The sequence below is a fragment of the Cetorhinus maximus genome, chromosome 3 (assembly GCF_964194155.1).
Source record: "Cetorhinus maximus chromosome 3, sCetMax3.hap1.1, whole genome shotgun sequence".
Lineage (NCBI taxonomy): Eukaryota > Metazoa > Chordata > Chondrichthyes > Lamniformes > Cetorhinidae > Cetorhinus > Cetorhinus maximus.
Window position 1 is genome coordinate 89,572,707 of NC_135881.1, and position 20,764 is coordinate 89,593,470.

Below are 20,764 nucleotides of genomic sequence, written 5' to 3' on the forward strand. Positions count from 1 at the left end.
ACTGGCTGCTTAGCATGAAAATTATCCCAGCTCAAACTTGCAGATCAGAATGCATAACAGCGTTGGAACCATCTAGTATTCAAATGCCTTCTGTAATTAGATTATACACTAATATTTAACGTCTTGGTCTACTTTTCAGGCACTTGTATTTTTTACAACTGAAAAAAGAATTTATTGATGGAAGGTAAGTATTGTGTTTTGTATACAACATGCACTCTTCTACCTGTAACTTGGGACAGGCCATAAGTTTTAACCTCTACATTTCTATTTTGAAGATTAAGCAAGAATAGTTTGATTACATGTTAATGATTGGTGCATGGGGGAAAAACACAAAAACTCTACTATTTTGTCCAATTGAAAAAAAATGAAGTTGTTAGGGTTGTGGGGAAAGTGTGCGTAGACTGTGAATGAAGACGTTGTCAAATTGAATATGAGCCTAAAACCTGATTTATTCGTTATACTCCAATATGATATATCTACATTATTGCCATAAGATATTTCCACAATTTTAGTTGTGCATACATGCTATTAAATTGCTACTTTAATCCAGAGTATTGGGGAAAAAACACAAAAACTCAACTATTTTGTCCAATTGAAAAAAATTGAAGTTGCTAGGGTTGTGGGGAGAGCGTGGGTAGAATTCACATCGTTTGCGTAGCACTTGAAGCAGCGATGCAAATTACATTGTTTCCCCTGGGGCAGGTCATACCACGGGCCACTACATGCATGGCTCCCATGGAGTTCTTGGATGATACGGATGAGGAAAGCCATCCAGAAACTGGCCTGCGACATTGTCTCTCCAACAATTTTCCCCTCACCTCTGTTGGTTTCACTTTTCTGCTTTTTGACCTTGAGAAGAAAGGAAAACATCTTGTTTCCTCATAACAAAGGAATTTGTTTGGAAATGCAGCAAGTGATTTGTGTACAGCAAGGTACCATAAACAGCAAGGATATAACTGCTCAATTAATCCATTTTGATGATGTTGGTTGAGGAAGCATGTTGGTTAGGCCAACATGTCCTACTCTTTAACTAGTGCTATGGGATCCTCTTTGGCAATTTAAACAAGCAATGGGGCCTTGGTTTAATTACTCATGCGAAATATGGCACCTTTAAAGCACCAGCCTAGATTATGTGTTAAAATTTCGGAAGTAGGTCTTGAATCCATGACCTGATTACATGAAAGCAGGGTGTCACCACTGAGTCGAGCTGATGTTTTCTGGTATTGTTATTTCTACTAATCTCAAATGGAACTTTCATTTATTGCTATGACTGCCTCCAAGAAGTTTTTCTTTTTTTTTTGCCACACCCTTATTTTCCCTTAATAGATTTTAATCTTTTATGAAGTCCAACATTGTGGGGAGAATTTTCTCCCCGTCGGGGGTGGGGGGTTGGGTGGGAGCAGGCGCAGGCAGGCGCGCAGCCGATCACTGTCCGCAATTGGCTGGGCGCTGCCATTTTGCGTAGGCGGACCAATAAGGCCAGTCCAGCGTGACACACACCCAGAAGTGCTGAGCACTCCCTGTGCGGGCGGGGAGAGTAGGCTGAGTGAGGCACAGAGTAAATGGGTGTGTAGTACTTTCTGTGATTAACCATGGATCATCACATTATTCTGACAGTATAATCTCCAAGTTTGTTTGTTTTCCAGATTACCTTGTCCTCACAATAAAGCAGTCTTACTTGCTTCCTATGCAGTCCAATGTAAGTGGTGAAATTATTACATGTAACATTTTCAGTTTAATTTTCCATTAGCTTCAGTGTGATTTAATAAAAAGGTTTGGGTTTGATTTATTTATATAAATAGTGTGCTGTTTTGAAAATTTTTGCAGAAGCATGTTTTAGTTATTTCTCCAAGATCTTCCTTGAACTTCACTTGAAGATTCAAATCTATAATTTACAAACTTTGTAGAATAGATGTATCGTTCCTACACTTAAATTGCCCATAATTAGCATAAGCAACTGCCTATATTGTGCAAATACTTACCTTGTATTTGTCCATTTAAAAGGCTCTGCTGATTTCAGTCAAAGTCGGGTCTTTAGACAGTTTCAATCAGCTGTTCACATCTCTGAATTCTACTGACAGATTTCAAAAGTACTGCTGATTTCAACCAATATTCGGCCTTTCAGCAACAGTTTGCATTTATATTGTACTTTTAAAGCAGTAAAACGTCTCATAAAAGGATAAAAGTGAACAAATTTCAGAAGTGAAGGCATGATGAACTGGAGTATAAGGATTTAGCAAAACTTCTTGGGGCATGGATACGTTTTGGGGACACACAGCTTCAAGAAAATAGGAAGGAAAATATCAGGGTCAGAAATTTTATTCAGATCCAGAAAAAAGAGAATTTGATAGGATAAAGGGACAATCTAAATAGTGAAATAAAATGGAATAATAGAAAGAAATTTTTTATCATAATCACAGAGGTTAGAGTTGGAGCAAAAAAGTCAGCTTTCCCATCAGAAGAGCTACCAACTGTATCAGTACAATGGAATGAAAGAAAAAGTTAGCTGAGACAATTTTGGCCCGAAATGCAAGGACCAGCTTCCAAAGATGCAGAAATGCAGTAGTTGATGCTTTTTCAGAAGTTACGATAATAGTGCTTCAAGCAGTTAAGGATGCTAGATGTGATAAGCGGCATTACGAAATGATGGAAATAGGATATAAATTTAGGAAAGAGTGAGACATGGAGTGTTCTGTTAGACAAACAAAGAGGAACTACACAAGCGCAGATAGGAATGAAAGCATCAGCTGCAACTGTAAATCAAGGAAAATAATTTTTGAAGATTATTCCAATGGTTGACTTATTATGCACTAGATTTTCTGGCCATTGACTACGACCAAAATCTAATCCACAGTGGCAGACAAGCCAGAAATAATTCATGAAGTGTGATTTGTTGGAATGTTTCAAGTGATCAGAAGAACCCAAAATTACTGTCGGATGATATACCAGTTCCTTCCAGTCACCTTCATGCCAGTTATATATGCGGAGAGAGAATACAAGCTATGAACAAATAAAGGGCCTAATGAAGCACAATATTTTGGTGAAGTACACTTAATGATAGTGCGTACAGTAGAGATCATCTGCACATGAATTAGCTTGCAAGTATTTTTCAATGACAAAGTAAAAGCTCAATAGATATCAAATTTGAGAACATTATGAGAAAATCCAGTTAATATTTCTTCTCTGGCTGGAGTATGCCTGTCAAAGTATGAAATCCTTTCAACTATACATTATTTCAGGTTACCTCTTATGAGGAAAGGTTGCCTTATGAGGAAAGGTTGAACAGGTTGGGCCTATCATTGGAGTTTAGAAGAATGAGAGATGATCTTATTGAAACATATAAGATTCTGAGGAGGCTTGACAGGGTAGATGCTGAGAGGATGTGTCCCCCTCATGGAAGGATCTAGAACTAGGAACATCTTTTGATTATTTGCTCCTATCACTGCTTGCTTGTCCCTACAACCAACCCCCCCCCCCCTCCCCCCCCCCCAACTTCTCTCCCCCCAAACCCCTAAACCAGTTTATATTTCACCCCTCTCCTAACTTTGCTCAGTTCTGCTGAAGGGTCATGAGGACTCGAAACGTCAACTCTTTTCTTCTCCGCCGATGCTGCCAGACCTGCTGAGTTTTTCCAGGTAATTCTGTTTTTGTTTTGGATTTCCAGCATCCACAGTAGTTTTTTGTTTTTAGAACTAGGGATACAGTTTCAAACTGAGAGGTCCCCCATTTAAGATGGAGATGAGGAGGAATTTCTTCTCAGAAGGTTGTTAGTGTTAGAAGTTCTCTACCCCAGAAAGTAGTGGAGGTTGGGTCCTTGAATAAAGGCTGAATTAGACAGATTTTTGATTGGTGGAGTCAAGAGTTATGGGGGCAGACAGGACAGTGAAGTTGAGGCTACATCAGATTATCCATGATCTTATTGACTGGCAGAGCAGATTTGAGGGGCCAAATGGCCTACTTCTGCTCCTATTTTTATGTTCTTGTGTTCTTATGTTCTTATGTTATCTTTAACATGCAAATTTGAAAGCTATTGCAGTATTGTCTGGTGAGATTAATAGATGTTCTATATTATGTAATCCTCTATTAGGATAGGAAGTGGACTACAGTGCATTTCAAAGTATTAAGAAAAAACTCTTAGTTGCATAGAATAATGAAATCAACAGAAATATTTTGGTGGATTTGATTTTATCCGAAGAAGCTAAATATTATCTACCATTTAATACAAAATGATGTAATTTAGAGTAAATAAATTTAATAAAAGCAGAAATATTATTTAAATTGGAAAAAAACTAGTAAAGATAATATATAGGCCTCGATTTTCCAATTGTATTACACCCTTAAAATAAATGGAATATGCCAAGACAATCAAGGCCATTTTGCTTAAAAAGTGAACAGAGCAGTAGAATGATGACTATTAAAATGTGTATTAACGATGGATTAAATCTTACAGCTGAGCTTGGAGAATACAATCCTTCTGAGCATCATCCTGGCTATGTGGAAAACTTCCAATTTCTATCTGATAAAAACCAAGAATTTCAAACCAACGTGATGACCTTGCACAAACAACACAGGTAGAACCAAAGTGCTTTAATTAAGGAACTGTAATAAAAATAAGAAAACTACTTTCTAATTTAGTTTTCTTTATTTGTAATATTTAAGTATTTTATACAATTGCAACTCATTCAGTACATAATATCATTGCAATTTCATTTTACTTTGCATCCATTTTATCTGTTCAGCCTTTATGGTGATGCTAACACCACCACTTACTTTCTGCCTTGGCCCAGTAACTGCTTGGATATGATCACATCAAATTGTGTTTCGTAGAGAATAAGTTGAAACTTGGCAAAAATGTTTTTGGAAAATGTTTGCTGCTGCTGAGATCTATTGCAGCCTAGGTTCTAGATCATTAACTATGTAACACAAAGTTCTGTATATAAATCTTTCACACAGTAAAATTAATTGTGCACTAAATAAAATGCTCTGATATTTTTGATTAACTATGCAATCTTTTTGTATTGTTCCCATGGTAACCTTATATTTGAATTAATTATTTTCTAGAGATCTTAAACAATCGGAAGCAGAACTTGGTTATTTAAATAGAGCAAAAACCCTTGAATTTTATGGCGTGGAATTGCACAACGCAAGGGTAAGCCTGTCATTGCAAATGATCAATTTTGTAATTGCTATTCTATTTAGTGGGAAGGGAAGAGGCTGAAACTATCAGAGCAGTATTTTTCAATTCATTCACGGGATGTGGGCGTCGCTGGCTAGACCAGCATTCATTGCCCATCTCTAATTGCTCTTGAGATACTGAGCTGCATCCTTGAACCGCTGCAGTTCATGTGGTGTAGGTACAGCCACATTAGGGGGGAGGGGTGGGGGGCTGGAGTTCTAGGATTTTGTCCCATGACAGTGAAGGAATGGCAATATATTTCCAAGTCAGATGGCATGCGGCTTGGAAGGGAACTTGCAGGTGGTAGTATTCCCATGCGTCTGCTGCCCTTGTCCTCCTAGATGGCAATGGTTGTTGGTTCAGACGGTATTGTCTAAGGAGCTTTGGTGAGTTCCTGTAGTGCATCTTGTAGATGGTACACACTGCTGCCACTGTGCATCGGTGGTGGAGGGAGTGGATGTTTGTGCATGGGGTGCCAATCAAGCGAGCTGGTTTGTCCTGGATGGTGTCGAGCTTCTTCAGTATTGTTGGAGCTGCACTCATCCAGACAAGTGGAGAGTATTCCATCACACTCCTGAGTTGTGCCTTGTGGATGATGGACAGGCTTTGGGGAGTCAGGAGGTGAGTTACTCGCCACAGGATTCCTAGCCTCTGACTTGCTCTTGTAGCCACAGTATTTATATGGAAAGTCCAGTTCAGTTTCTGGTCAATGGTAACCCCCCCAGGATGTTGACAGTGATGGATTCATCGATGATAATGCCGTTGAATGTCAAGGAGTGATGTCTTGTGCCAGGCAATGACCATTGTCAACTTGTGTGGCATAAATGCTACTTGCCACTTGTCAGCCCAAGCCTGCATATTGTTCAGGTCTTGCTATATTTGGGCATGGACTGCTTCAGTATCTGGGGAGTCGCGAATGCTGCTGAACAGTGTGCAATCATCAGCGAACATCCCCGTTTCTGACCTTATGTTGGAAGGAAGGTCATTGATGAAGCAGCTAAAGATTGTTGGGCCTAGGACACTACCCTGAGAAACTCCTACAGTGATATCCTGGAACTGAGATGATTGATCTCCAACAACCACAACCATCTTCCTTTGTGCTAGGTATGACTCCAACTATAGAATCATATACTCATAGACGTTTACAGCACAGAAGGAGGACCATAGAGTCCGCGCCGGTTAACAAAGATCTGACTGCACTAATCCCATTTTCCAGCGCTTGGCCCATAGCCCTGGAGGCCATGGCAATGCAAGTGAACACCTAGTTTCTGACTCAACCACCCTTTCAGGCAGAGTTCCAGACTCCCACCACCCTCTGGGTGAAAAAAATTCTCCTCGACTACCCTCTTAGCCTTTTACCTCTTACCTTAAAGCTATGCCCCCTGGTTAATGACCACTCTACTAATGGAAAAAGTGCCTTCCTATCTACCCTATCTATGCCCCCCATAATCTTATACACCTCTATCAGGTCCCCTCTCAACCTCCGCTGCTCCGAGGAAAACAACCCCAGCCTATCCAAGTTTTCCTTATAACTCAGACCCTGCAGCCCAGGCAGCATCCTGGTAAATCTCCTCTGCACTCCCTCCAGTGCAATCACATCCTTCCTATAATGTGACCAGAACTGCACAGAGTAATCCAGTTGTGGCCTAACCACCGTTTTATAGAGTTTCAGCATAAACTCCATGCTCTTGTATTTTACGCCTCAGCTAATAAAGGCAGGTATCCCATATGCCTTCTTAACCACCTTATCTACCTGCCCTGCTACCTTCAGGGATCTGTGGATATGCACATCAAGGTCCCTCTGATCTACAGTACTTTCCGCGGTCCTACCATTCATAGTGTAATCTTTCGCCTTGTTAGCCCTCCCCAAGTGCATTACCTCACACTTCTCCGGGTTGAATTTCGTTTGCCACTGTTCTGCCCACCTGACCAGTCCATTGATATTCTCCTGCAGTTTACGGCGATCCTCCTCATTATTTACCACCCAACCAATTTTCGTGTCATCCGCAAACTTCTTGATCACACCCACTACATTTAAGTCCAAATCATTTATGTACACCACAAACAGCAAAGGCCCCAGCACCGAGCCCTGCGGAACCCCACTGGAACCAGACTTAGTCAAGAAACATCCCTCTTCCGTCATCCTCTGCTTCCTGCCTGTCAGCCAGTTTTGGATCCAACATGCCACTTTGCCTTGGATCCCATGCGCTCTTACTTTCTTGACCAGTCTGCCATGAGGGACCTTATCAAAGCCTTGCTAAAGTCCATGTAGACTACATCAAATGCATTCCCCTCATCAACGCTCCTGGTTACTTCTTCAAAAATTTTTTATCAAATTTGTCGAACAGGACCTTACCTTAACAAATCCATACTGACTGTGCCTGGTTAATCAGTGTCTCTCCAAGTGCAGATATATTCTGTCCCTCAGAATTCTTTCCAGTAACTTCCCCACCACTGAGGTTAGACCGACTGGCCTGTAATTTCCTGGTCTATCCCTTCCTCCCCTTAATAATGGGGCAACGTTAGCAGTCCTCCAGTCCTCTGGCACCTCACCTGTGGCCAGAGAAGATTTGAAAATTACTGCCAGGGCCCCTGATATTTCTTTCCTTGCCTCCCTCAACAGCCTGGGATACATCTCATCCGGGCCTGCGGATTTATCCACTTTAAAGGCTGCTAAACCAGCTAGTACCTCCTCTCTCTCTTAATTTCCTCTAATATTTCAGTCCTCCACCCTGATGTCTATACCTGCATCGTTCTTTTCCATTCTTAAGACTGATGCAAAGTATTCACTGAGGACTGTACCCACGTGTTCCAGGTCTACACACCGATTACCGCTATGGTCCCTAATTGGCCCTATCTTTCCCTAGTTATCCTCTTGCTCTTTATATATTTAAAAAAACCCTTTGGGTTTTCCTTTATTCTACCCACCAATGCTTTCTCATGCACTCTCTTAGCTTTCCTAATTTGCTTTTTAAGTTTCCCCCCTGCACTTTTTATGCTCCTCTAGGGAGGAGTATAAACTTGGCCCTCGGTGTCTGCCAAAAGCTTCTCTTTTTTTCTTAATCCTAACTTTTATGTCCCTTAACATCCAGGGTTCTCCGGAATTGGTACCCCCCTTTGTCTTTACGAGAACATATTTGCCCTGTACTCTCACTATTTCGTCCTTGAATGCCTTCCACTGCTCTGACACAGTTTTATCTGCAAGTAGCCGCTCCCAGTCTACTTGGGCCAAATCGCACCTCATTTAAGTAGAATTAGCCTTTCCCCAGTTTAGATCTTTTAACCCCAGCCCAACCGTATCCTTTTCCATAACTATCCTAAATCTAACTGAGTTATGGTCACTATCTCCAAAATGCTCCCCTACTGATACGCCTTCCACCTGCCCAGGTTCATTTCCGAATATTAGGTCCAGAACTGTCCCCTCCCTCGTTGGGTTTCTACATACAGGCTAAAGAAGTTCTCCTGGATGCAACTTAAGAATTTTCCTCCCTCCCTACCTTGCACACTAAAACTATTTCAGTTAATATTTGGGTAGTTAAAATCCCCTACTATTACTGCCTTATTACTCTTACACTTCTCTGAAGTTTCATTAAATATTTGATTTTCTATCTCTCCCTGACTGTTTGGAGGCTTATAGTACACACCCAACAGTGTGTTTGCTCCTTTTGTGTTTTGTACTTCTACCCATATGGCTTTATTTAATGATCCTTCCAAGATATCTTCCCCCCTCACTGCTATAATTGATTCATTGATACTGTGGACCACCCCCCCACTCCTCTTCTATCCCCTTCTCACTTCATCTGAATACCCATAACCAGGAATGTTGAGCTGCCAATTCAGCCCTTTTAGCCACGCCTCGGTTATAGCTATGATATCATACTCCCATGTGCCTATCTGTGCCCTCAGCTCGTCTACTTATTCCTCAGGCTCCTTGCATTAAAATATATTTCATTTAGCCTTGCTAAACTCACTTCTTTCTTATCTAGCTTATATTTCCTCTGCCTTCCAGACTCACTAGCGTTGTAACTTCTAATTCCATCTCAGCTTCTCTCCCTTCTGAACTACTTTTCAGGATCCCATCCCCCTGCCAATTTAGTTTAAATCCACTCCATTTAGCTTTAGCAAACCTCCCTGCAAGGATGTTGGTCCTTTTCCTGTTCAGATGTAATCCGTCCAACTTGTTCAGATCCCACCTCCCCCAGAAATGGCCCCAATGCCCCAGGAATATAAAACCCTTTCTCCTGTACCATCTCTCCAGCCACGCATTCATCTGCTCTGTCCTTCTGTTCCTGTACTCACTACTGCATGGCACCAGGAGTAATCCGGAGATTACTACCTTTGAAGTCCTGTTTTTCAATTTCTTACCTAACTCCCTAAAGTCTGCTTGCAAGACCTAATTTATCTTTCTTCCTATGTCATTGGTCCCAATATGGACCATGACCCCTGGCTGTTCACCCTCCCCTTCAGAATGCCCTGCAGCCTTTCCGTGATGTCCTTGACCCTGGCACCCGGGAGGCAACATACCATCTTGGAATCATGTCTACTGCTGCAGAAGTACCTGTCTACTCCCTTCACTAACGAATCCCCTACCACTGTTTCCCTTCCACACTTCTTCCTCCCCCCCACAGCCCCCGAGCAGCTGGACCACTCACAGTGTCACGGCCTTGGCTCTGGTTGGACTCCACAGAGGAACCGTCACACTCACTGTTTTCCAAGACCGAGAAACGGTTTGCGAGCAAGATGCACTCAGGATTCCGTCACTACCTGCCTGGTCCCTTTCTTCTGATGGTCACCCATTCCCTCTCTGCTTGCACTTCCTTAAGCTGTGGGATGACCACGTCCTGAAGTGTGCTATCCACAAACCTCTCAACCTCGTGAATGCACTGTAGTGCCCCCAGCTGCCATTCAAGCTCCAAAACCTGGAGCTCAAGTTGCTCCAGTTGCAAGCGCTTCCTGCCCACGTTGTCATCCAGACCGCCAGGAGTGTGCAGGATTTCCCACATAGCACAGGATGTGCAGATCACGGGACTGAGCTCCCCAGACATATCTTAACTAGATAGAATATGGACCCTTGCATTTATTTTACCCTTACTCCTACTTGAGTATAGACTAGATGCTAGATCCTCTAGGTGCTGCTGACTGCCTGTCCCAGGATCCTCCTCTCGCACTGTCCCCAGCGGAGCGTTTTCCCCCTGATTCCCATTGACTTCAGTTTTTCTAGGGCTCTTTGATGCCACACTCGGTCAGATGCTGCCTTGATGTCAAGGGTAGTCACACTCACCTCAGCTCTGGAGTTCAGCTATTTTTGCTGAACTTTTTGCGATTTTTCAGCTGGTTATGACAGTACCTTAGCCTTCAAAGTCTGCTCTCCACAGATAAGCAAAAATTTACATTGCAGAGCTCAATTAGAATATATTCTTCCCCACAAATATATAATTTCAAAATATATATCTATATATTTTCCCCTTTTGCTGGTAGACCTGGCTTATTTCCTGACATAGGGTTTCACCTGCTTCAGGAAGAAGAACAAGACTGCCTTTCACCCGTTTGAGTGATACCTTTCTCATATGGTTTGACATACTTCTGAAAGAAGTGTTTTTTTAACCATGCCAAATTGTCTTTAGGTAATTTGGAGCAGTGACCTTAAAGCTAAAGAACAGGCTAGTAGCTAAACAACACAACTTCAACAGCATTGCCACAGGAGATTCATTACAGTGTAATGAAACTGTTTGAAGGGTAGTGGAACTGACCCATATTAGAAATGGGATAATTTCACCAACAGGAGGAAGAAATTCCCACACATGCTCCTATTAACTTGCAACAGTAAAGTTGAGCATAGAGCTTGACTATTTCCATATAAGACCTGAAGTAAATGACATTGACTAAAAAGGTGGTTTCTTTCCTATTTGAGCAACTTCCACAATATGGATCCCTCTTTTTAGGATATATGCCCTCAGTTTTTTGTTTGTCATTGTTTACAGAAGTCTCTCTGCTGTGTATCAAACCTAAGAAATTATATTGTAGTCTTTGGTCCCTTATTAATACAGCTTGGGGCTGCTTCCGATAGATCTAATTGTATGAAGAGTGGTTTGATTTAGTTTGTTAATCATTTTTAAACTATTTTTTTAATTTTTAAACTAAGCTCATGAAGATGATGGATTTTGAAAGTTAGGAAATGGAAAGTTTCTCCATTCTATATGCAGAATCCTTCATTAATTGACTTGAGAGAGTCAGTAAGATCCACATTTGTATTCGCAGCCCCTGCAGAGACCTACATAAGAGGCTACTTATTTAATCTAGACCCCTGAATCCATGTGAAAATATACTGATCTGTCAGCAGGTCATTCAGAGGAGGAGGAATATAGTGGTAAATTGCCATGGTTATCTTTCAGATACCTCCTATCTAGACTGAAGAGTCCTGGTTTCACCAGACCATAACTCAAGCCACTAAATTTTCTCTACGCTGCCTGTAAAGTTGATTATCTCTCTAATTTCTTGGCAACTAGAGCTGGATACAGTTTTTAACATGCAAGTTGACCAGAGTCTTATAAAGTTTGATCGTTACCTCTTCTAACTTGGATTTTATTTCTTTAGCTGTTTAGTTCAACATTCTATTACCTTAGTTGATTTGTCCTCTGTATTCATTAATAATGTTTACAATTGAATCCTACTAAGTTTCTTTTGGCTTCATCCTTAGCCATTTTAACACTGTTCATAAAATTTGTGTGTCATATATTTTTCCTTCCTATCTTTAAAACTTTACACTTGGCAACATCAAATTTAATCTGTCATTATTCTGCTGACTTAATATTTCGTCCAACCCAATCTGTCATTTCTGAACTTTCTCCTCTGATTCCACTGCCTTTCCTACTTTGGTACTCTGCAAATATGACCATTTTTGTATTGGATTTATGAATCCAGGCCATTTATGTAAATTAGAATCAATAGTTGTTTCAACACTGAGCCACCTCGAACAGTATCCTCCTCCTCACTCTCCCACCCTTCTCCACCCTCCACGCTGATGCTGCTCTGCCTATGAGTGTACATTGCTTCCGACTGTTATGCCAGTTTCCTATCAATTCCCATGGTTTAACCTGAATCCCCACAGTGTTGAGATTAAATAAGTATCCTCTCATGTAGGACTTTATGAAAAGACTATTGGCAGTCAAGGTACACCAGATCATAGAACTACCCCAAACCACTTGGGCTGCTGCTTCCTTAGAGATTGACAAAGTTGATCTCCCTCTTCTCATTCCATGCTAACTGCTATTAACTACGTTATTATTGCATAAATGATCATTAAGTATACTCATGTTAATCAATTCTGTTATGCTCTTGGTGACAATCTAATTTGACTTTTGTAACATTGGCCATCACTACCCTTTTTCGACCCATTTGCTACTGAAGCTGTCACTCATAACTTTGTCACCTCTAGACTCGACGATTCCAGTGCTCTCTTGGCCAGTTTTCCATGCTCCACCCTCTATAAACTTTAACTCATCCAAGATTCTGCTGCTATCTCCTGACCCACACCAAATCGCACTCACCCATCACCCTTATTATTTTTTTAAAAGTCTCAATCAATTTGAACTGAATAAACAACCTCGGCAAGTGTCGTCCTGTATAAGAAATGGAATTTCTCTGGAAAATGGTGACGATGTGCTCAAATCTCTCCAATTTCGTTGATGCATCTACTCAAAATATTGTCTTCATTGTTTTCCTTACAGTCTTTGGCAAATTGTTTGTGAGTTATTGATTTATTTATTTTAGGATCAAGGCAATTTAGAGATAAAGATTGGGATTTCATCTGAAGGACTGCGTGTCTATCGAAATATGGCTCGGATCAGTTTTTATCCCTGGTAAAGATTGCTAGTTATTGACTTGTGTTAGATGATATGGTATGGCATGAATATTCCTTAAATTGCTGGCGTTTATTTGTTCCTGTGAATACATTATCTTCTTGGGAGAAATATTTCTTAGGCCATTCTAAGAGAATATTTAATGTCCTAATGTTTTGAGGGGGTGGGGTGGTGGTGGGGATGAAGAGAGCTGATGGCCATTGCTTTATGCATTTGTTGGAGCATTTACTTTGGGTTTATTAGTGATTTTTGTCACACTGGGGGAAATCACTTGTTACTTATAAACATAAATTGATTTTGTTGCATATAGCTTCCTCCAGTGTACCCTAATTAAAAATGAATTGATGCAACAACCGGCCACTCTCATCCCAAATAAATCCCACACAGTTTCTGTTATATTGCTTGAACGGATGGAAAAGCAGCAATTGTCTTAAATAAGTGTTTGATAACAGTTTAAACAGCATTTGTGATCTATTTTGTTAAGTTTGTATTTTAATTTTAAATTAATTAACGCATTTGAAAAATGTTCTAGACATGAACACTTAAATATAGTCTAGTATAATGTTTGAGTGTCACATTATCAGTAGAATCCTCAACAACTAGTAGAACTTGATGTAAATATTGATGTCAAGAGGATATTTGGCGTCAAAGGAGTAGATCTTGACTTTGTGCCATAGTGTAAAATAGATGATAGTCATCAGCCTGTTTTACATCTCTCCTGATTCCTTTTTCCATTGAAGTACATGGAAATAAAGATCAGGAGAGGTGTAAAATGGACTGACGACTCACTATCACCTGTTTTATACAATTGCATAAAATCAAGGTCCACCCCATTGTGTATAAGAGCATTTCTCCTGCGGGCATGCTAAACATTTTACTGTATATTATTGTTTTGCTAATTAAAACTTTCCATTTTGATGATTCACAACTCTGGATGTTTGTTCAACTAGAGATATATTAAGAATGTTCTTCTTTCAGGGTAAATATAACAAAGATTTCTTTCAAGAGGAAACGGTTTTTCATTCAACTAAGGCAAAAACCTGTAAGTATTCCACACTGAAAAAAGTTGTATATTGTAATTACAGTGAACGTGTATGTAGCTTAAGGATTTTCATGTCAAATAACAGTTCTCGTGGCCATATGAGTTGGAAGATATACTATTCTATAACAAGAGGGGAGTTTATACCATATAGGTGATAATGGCAGTGGTACTAATTGCAGTGAATGACTATCAAATTTCATTTATAATTGATGGCATTGGGGAATTTTTGCTGGTGCTTTTTATTATGTGAAAATAATAAATGAGTGCCCTTTATATAAAAATTGATTGACCGTTCATCTTTTATCCTTTCCCAATTTTAAAGCTGAAAATATACAGCAAGTGTGCCATTTTGAGTTTTGCGTATGGTAATCAGTACTTCTGGATAGGAGTGGGGTTTAACTGCACGAGGAGCACTCATGAACTATGGTAGCCCTAAATCGTACTGGGCTTTCACAAACTAAATATGGTGGAGTGTGGCAGCATGGGAAGGATCTTTTAGAATGGCGTAACATTGGAAGGTGAAACAGATTTGGCAGAACTATGAAAATGGTTCTGAGATTTTGTGGAACTAGGGTGGTATTAGGGGTTTATCTCAGTGGTAGATATCTGGTACTTTTTCAATGAAGGTAGAGGGGACTGAGCATTGGGTAGGGGTGTTTTCATATCCAGTCTATCTCTGCAAACATTGTTTGGTGATTTATCATTAGTTCTTGGAAGTTAACTAGCATCTTATCAATTCTGGAAGTCATATTACAGTGTTTTCAGATTTCTAAAAGGCTTTCACAGACCTGAATTTTAAGAACATAGTCCACAATGTGGCAATCATCACAACTATATGCAGTGCAAGGTAACCTGATAGCTGTCATAAAAAGGAGCTTGTGTGGATTATAACTAGAAAAAGCTTGTAAAGATGTGCTTCTAACAATTTTTTGGTTCAACCCTACTTTCAACAGCCATGAGCAAAGATGTTTAACTTTACTAATCCGTTTATTTAATTGACAGAATGAATCTCAGGAGAGCGTTGTTGGATTTAATATGCTTAATTATAGAGCATGTAAAATCCTTTGGAAATCATGTGTAGAGCATCACACATTCTTTCAAGCTAAGAAGCCACTACCTCGGGAGAAAAAAATACTCTTAAACTATTTTGCACTTGGCCACAGAAACCAAAACAGGTTTGCTTACATTCATAATTGTTTTCAGATGTGCTATTGCTTATTTTGCAGGGTTGTTCACAGATCAATTTAACATTCTATATCTACAATGACATATAAATTTGCATTAGCTAAATTATTTTCATGAGGCAGGAAATGTCCTGTTTCACATGACCACCATGATATAGTCCATTCTGAATATAGCACAGTGAGGACTGACTATTACTGTAGCTAGCTGTCACATGGTGAAGGAACAAACACTGACAGCTAATTCTAATAATTTTTCTGCTATTTTCACTTTAAGCTTTTTGCCTAATTCATGCATTTATCCTGATTGCAAAATATAATGATTAAACATGCAGGAGACTGAGAAGTGTAACCTAACACATCCACGGCAACAAAAGCAAAAATTAGAATTTTAACTAATTTGTACCTTTGCAGTATTTTTAAAAAAGACTTTGAATACGTGAACCAGTGTATAACTTTTTTTAAAAATTATTTAATTTTAAATATCTTGCAATATAACATACGACAAACTGGTGTAGAGACAAAAGGCACGTCAAAAGAAACATAAGGGCAGAGATACTTGGTTCAGATGTGCAAGTTGATTAAGTTTTTCTTTTTAAATAAAAGAGGAAAACGGTTATCCTAAACCTGAATAAATTATTTCATAGATCACAGTTAGAATGCTGTGTTTAGTTTTAGGTACTGTATTTTAGGAAGAATTATAGAGTACAGAAAGGATTTGTTACAATTATACAGGGTGTGTTTACTTTAGTTATGAGATTTAGTTATAATTTAGTTACTGGACAAACTAAGGGTCTTTTCTATAGAACAAAGATGAAGAGGAGAAATGTAATCCTGTGCAGAGGCTTTTAAAATATGATTTAGGTAAATTGAGAAAAATCTGTTTTCACTGGTCAGTGGGTTGGTACAAGCAGGCATGAATTTAAGCTCATAACAAAATAAAAGGAGCAGGGTGAATTATTTTTAATGCAAACAATGGTAGAACAATGGAGTGCTCGAACAGAAATGGGGGTGGAAGCTTAAATCATTTTTAAAAGGAAAGTGAGTACATATTTGGAAAGAAAAGATTGAAGAAAGGATGGGGAATGTAACTCTGAACTGCTCTTGCAGAGAGCTAGTATTGACACAATGGGCCATTGGCTCTTTGCTGTAAGATTCTGTGTGCTTTCCTTCAAGTCATGTAAAATGTAAGAAAATCTGCAATATACAAGAATAGTTGTTGGCAGATTTGAGGTTCCTCAGTTTGTTAAAAATTATATTAGAGCTTCTGATATATGTTGGGCTGACATGTTGTTTTTCTATTTATGGCACTGGGTTCCTGTTCACCTTAGACTGTCCCTTTCCTTGTTAAATGTAAGGGTGTTATATAGATAGAGTTTTGGGCACAGTCACCCTACTTCCAGAGAGAACACTTCAGTTCTCTCAGAACCGGCAGAGCAACTCAAATGTCACAAGGATGGTCACACAAAAATTGAATAAATTCATACTTGTAAACCAACAGTTACAACCTCTTTCGTGCCTTGAGCATAATAAAACATCCCAAGGCACTTCACAGGAGCATTATAAAACAAAATGACACTGAACAAGGTAACAGATATTAGGACACATAGCCAAAGTTTTTTTTTCAAAATGACAAAAAGCTCAAAAAATGTCAAAAAGGTGTGTTTTAGGGAGTGCCTTAAAGGAGGAAAGCAAGGTAGAGAAGTGAAGAGGTGCAGGGAGGGCATTCCAGAGCTAAGAGCCAGGCAGCTGAACGCATTGCCAATAATGCTGGAGTGATTAAAATTGAGGATGCTCAAAAAGCCAGAATTACAAGAGTACAGATACCGCAGAGGGTTGTGGGGCTGGCGGTGAATACAGAGAAAGGCAGGGGCATGGTCATGGTGGAATTTGAAAGCAAGGATGTGGATTTTAAAATCAAAGCATTGCTTAACCAGAAGTCAAGATAGATCAGTGAACACCGGGGTGATAGGTGAACACGATTTGGTGTGAATTAGGATGTGGACAGCAGGATTTTGGGTGACCAAGTTTATCAAGGGTAGAATGAGGGAGGCCAGCCAGGATGCACCAAAGTAGTGAAGTCCAAAGGTAACAAAGGCATAGCAGAGTGTTTCAGCAGTAGGTGAGCTGAGGCAGGGTGGAGTAAGATGATGTTACGAAGGTGGAAATAGGTGGTCTTAGTGCAGATACGTGGTCAGAAGTTCAACTCGGGGTCAAGTGTGACACCAAGCTTATGAAAGTTTATAAGCCTACCAAGCTTATTAGCCTCAAGACAATTTCCAGAGAGTGGTAAGGAATCAGTGGCTAGGGAGCAACGTTTGTTACAGGAACCGACGACAATGACTTTGGCCTTCATAATAGTTGGAAGGAATTTCTGCTTATTCAGTACTGTATTTTTGATAAGTGGTCTGACAATTTGAAGATGCTGGAGAGATCGAGAGGTGGTGGTGGGTTGGAGTTGGGATGTTGTCAGCATATATGTGGAAGATGATTCTATATTTTCGGATGTCGCTGATGGGTAGCACATAACTGAGAAATAGCATGGGGCCAAAGATGGATCCTTAGATACACCAGAAATAACTGTGGGAGTGGGATGAGAAGCCATTGCAGGTGATTCTCTGACTATGATTAGAAGGATAAGAATGGAACCAGGCAAGTGTAGTTCCACTTGGCTAGACGATGGTGGAGAAACATTGGTGGAGAAACATTGGAGAAGGACGATGTGTCCAACTGTGTCAAAGGCTGCAGGCAGGACAAGGAGGGATATTTTACCTTTGTCATGGTCACATAGACGGATACATGATTGGAGGGATTTAAATATGGAGTTCCGGGAAAGGTGGACTTGGATTTGAATGGCAATAAGGTCTTTAAGGACTTTGGAGATGAAAGGGAAGTTGCAAATGGGGCTTATAGTTTGTGAGGTTGGAGGGGTAAAGGGATTTCTTTTTTTTTGAAGAGAGTAGTTATTGTGGCAGACTTTTATTGAAGTAGGGTCAAGGGAGCAGGAGGTGCGTCTCATGGACAAGATGAGCTTGGAGAAGGCATGAGGGGAGATAGGAGAGAAACTAGGGAAAGATGAAAGTTCAGGGCTAGGGGAGGGGGAGCCTTAGGGGATGTATGGCCTGATGGACTAGGGAAAGGAGCAAAGTGGAAGAGGCAGCTGATTGCATTAAAGGATATTCAAAGATTGTTAATGCACGTTTTATAGTTGAGTAAAGCTTCCTTTACTTTGTATGCGTCTGTATTGCACCAAACTTAATTTTAGAAAATGGAATAGGTTTTCACCTTGATGGCATTTTTTTAAAAATTAGAACAATCATATCATCTCAGTTCTCTCTTTTTGTTTGCCACAGGACTATCAACAATCAGTTCTGTCATCGTGTCATTGGTGGCATGGTCTGGAATCCAATATTAAGAAAATCTGTATCAGTTGAACAGTTGGAAACCAGAAGCTTGCCTTCTCGCTCCCCACCATCTACACCTGATTGGTAAACAACTTTATGGATTTTTTTTTTATCACATTCATAGGAAACTACTTAGGAAACTACTTAACATGTTTAATGTTTGGAACTAGAATTAAGAGAACAGCACAACAGTGTAATGCAGAGGAGTTCCAACGTGCTCTGCCAGAGTGACAGGACACTTATGGGTGCCAGTTTCACTGTGGATTGGATTTGGATTTGTATTCAGAAGACCACACTTTTCCTATAAGAAAATATTATAGGTAGGACCTTACCACTCAGCCCTTACAAAGCTTCCAGCAGCTAGTTATAAAGTAGCATTGCTAAGTCTTTGCTGTCAGCTTGGATGGTAAGTACCATAGGGAAATTTAAGAGCAGATGTGGAACAATTGCTCTTACAATCAAATTAGTTGTTTGAAGGCAGAAGCTGTGGCCCTGGGCATACTGTTTATAGGAATGTGTATCTTGGACTTCAGCCCGCATGAAGATTAGAAAGCTCAAATCCTATACTCGTGCCCACTAAGATAAAGGCAATTAACTAGAAATTATCACGTTAAGAAGGCCTCTAGCAACTGGGAACATATGTATTAGAATTTACTGTTGTAATCTTGTCTGATGCATTATTAGCTTGCTTTGAGTTGTCCTATTAAACCAACCTTAATAAGATCAATTAAATATTTTACCAACACCCTGAGTAAAATGGAGCATTGATGGAAAATCATCGGCTTTTGCAAGAATACCAAGAAATGAACCTGGCACTGAGTTATATCTCTGACAGCACTTTATTTTTCTAATTGTATGACATTCCGTCAACCCTGAACCACACAGTAGCATGACATCCCCTGTTTGGCAAGATGAACTCAAAAAAGCACTTGTGCACCAGGAAATAAAAGCACAGAATAATCAAAAAAGTTGCAGCAATTTTGAAAGTCACAATTCAAGAGCGGAAGTTGGATTAACTAAACCTTAGTTGAAAATTTTGTTTCTAATTACTCCACAGCCCCATTTTAACAATGTGTGAAGAGCGCAGGTTAGAAAATAAGGCACATCATCTTGTGCGCCAAAGTTTGAGAGGCAAGATGTTTGGAGAAGTTGAGGCAATAGAAATGTCTAACCCCAGTTTAACTACTAAAATTCCACACTGAATTGTATTACTTTGGCCAAGGGTCAAATTCCATCAAACACCTTGTCCATATAAAATAGTTGGATCGCAGGAACTATTTTATTACAATTACAATTTCAGATTGTTTTGGAAATTCACAAATTGAATAGCCATTGGGTGATCAAGAGGAGAGATCCAGCCATTCAAATAAACATCTGTTGGATTTCTATGGATTTCATTTGTATGGATTTGTAAAGACTTGGCATCCCTGATTTGTTTCCATAGATATACCACTAGGTGGGGTGAAGTTACTGGGAACCTCAGTATTGTTCATAGTCATATTTAAATACATTTATTATAGTGGTTGTTTCAAGATGCATTTGCCTTAAACTGCATTCAAGTAAACATTAGAAAAGTGATCTATATAGTTCTTTTATGCAGAAAATATTACTGCAGTAATTCAATAAATATATTGTGTTTCCATGGAAAGGGGAACACATCCCTGCATAAATGATGGCATCTGCTCACCAGGAACATCCACTGTAGGCTCCACCAAAGTCTAGAATTGCCATGACAATGGCTCAGCATGCAATCTTAAATTGCCAAGGCAATAGGACAGAATGTAATCATATATTTCCATGGCAGTTGGTAGTTGCAGATATGAGAGAGAGGCCCAGGAGATGTAAAGAAGAGTGAGCAGCAAAGGGGCTTCTGAGTGTCTCGTCCCCCTGCAACACCACCACCACCACTCCGGGATCATTTAGGACCTACCCGCACTCTTAGGAAGACTGTATTTAAATATTTTTCCAAAAATAAATCATAGGGCCTGGCTTATACTGTCAGGAGAATCTCACCTCCACCATTTGGCAACCTGGTACACCTGGTATCTACAAGTCTACTGGCCACTGAACCTGTTCCTGCTGACTCCAAGTCAAGGGCACAG

General features: G+C 39.9%; 1 protein-coding gene across 2 annotated transcripts in view; it reads left to right on the forward strand.

Annotated features, from left to right (window-relative positions):
• LOC144678765 (tyrosine-protein phosphatase non-receptor type 3-like) overlaps positions 1-20,764 on the forward strand; it is a 252,812-nt gene that overhangs the window by 69,010 nt on the left and 163,038 nt on the right. For both annotated transcript variants that reach the window (XM_078538644.1, XM_078538642.1), the window contains 8 exons: positions 140-184; positions 1,647-1,699; positions 4,451-4,571; positions 5,062-5,149; positions 12,947-13,035; positions 14,014-14,077; positions 15,080-15,252; positions 18,612-18,746. In XM_078538644.1, coding sequence (XP_078394770.1) covers positions 4,549-4,571; positions 5,062-5,149; positions 12,947-13,035; positions 14,014-14,077; positions 15,080-15,252; positions 18,612-18,746 — 572 coding nt within the window. In that variant the 5' untranslated portion in view covers positions 140-184; positions 1,647-1,699; positions 4,451-4,548. The remainder of the gene's footprint in view (positions 1-139; positions 185-1,646; positions 1,700-4,450; positions 4,572-5,061; positions 5,150-12,946; positions 13,036-14,013; positions 14,078-15,079; positions 15,253-18,611; positions 18,747-20,764) is intronic.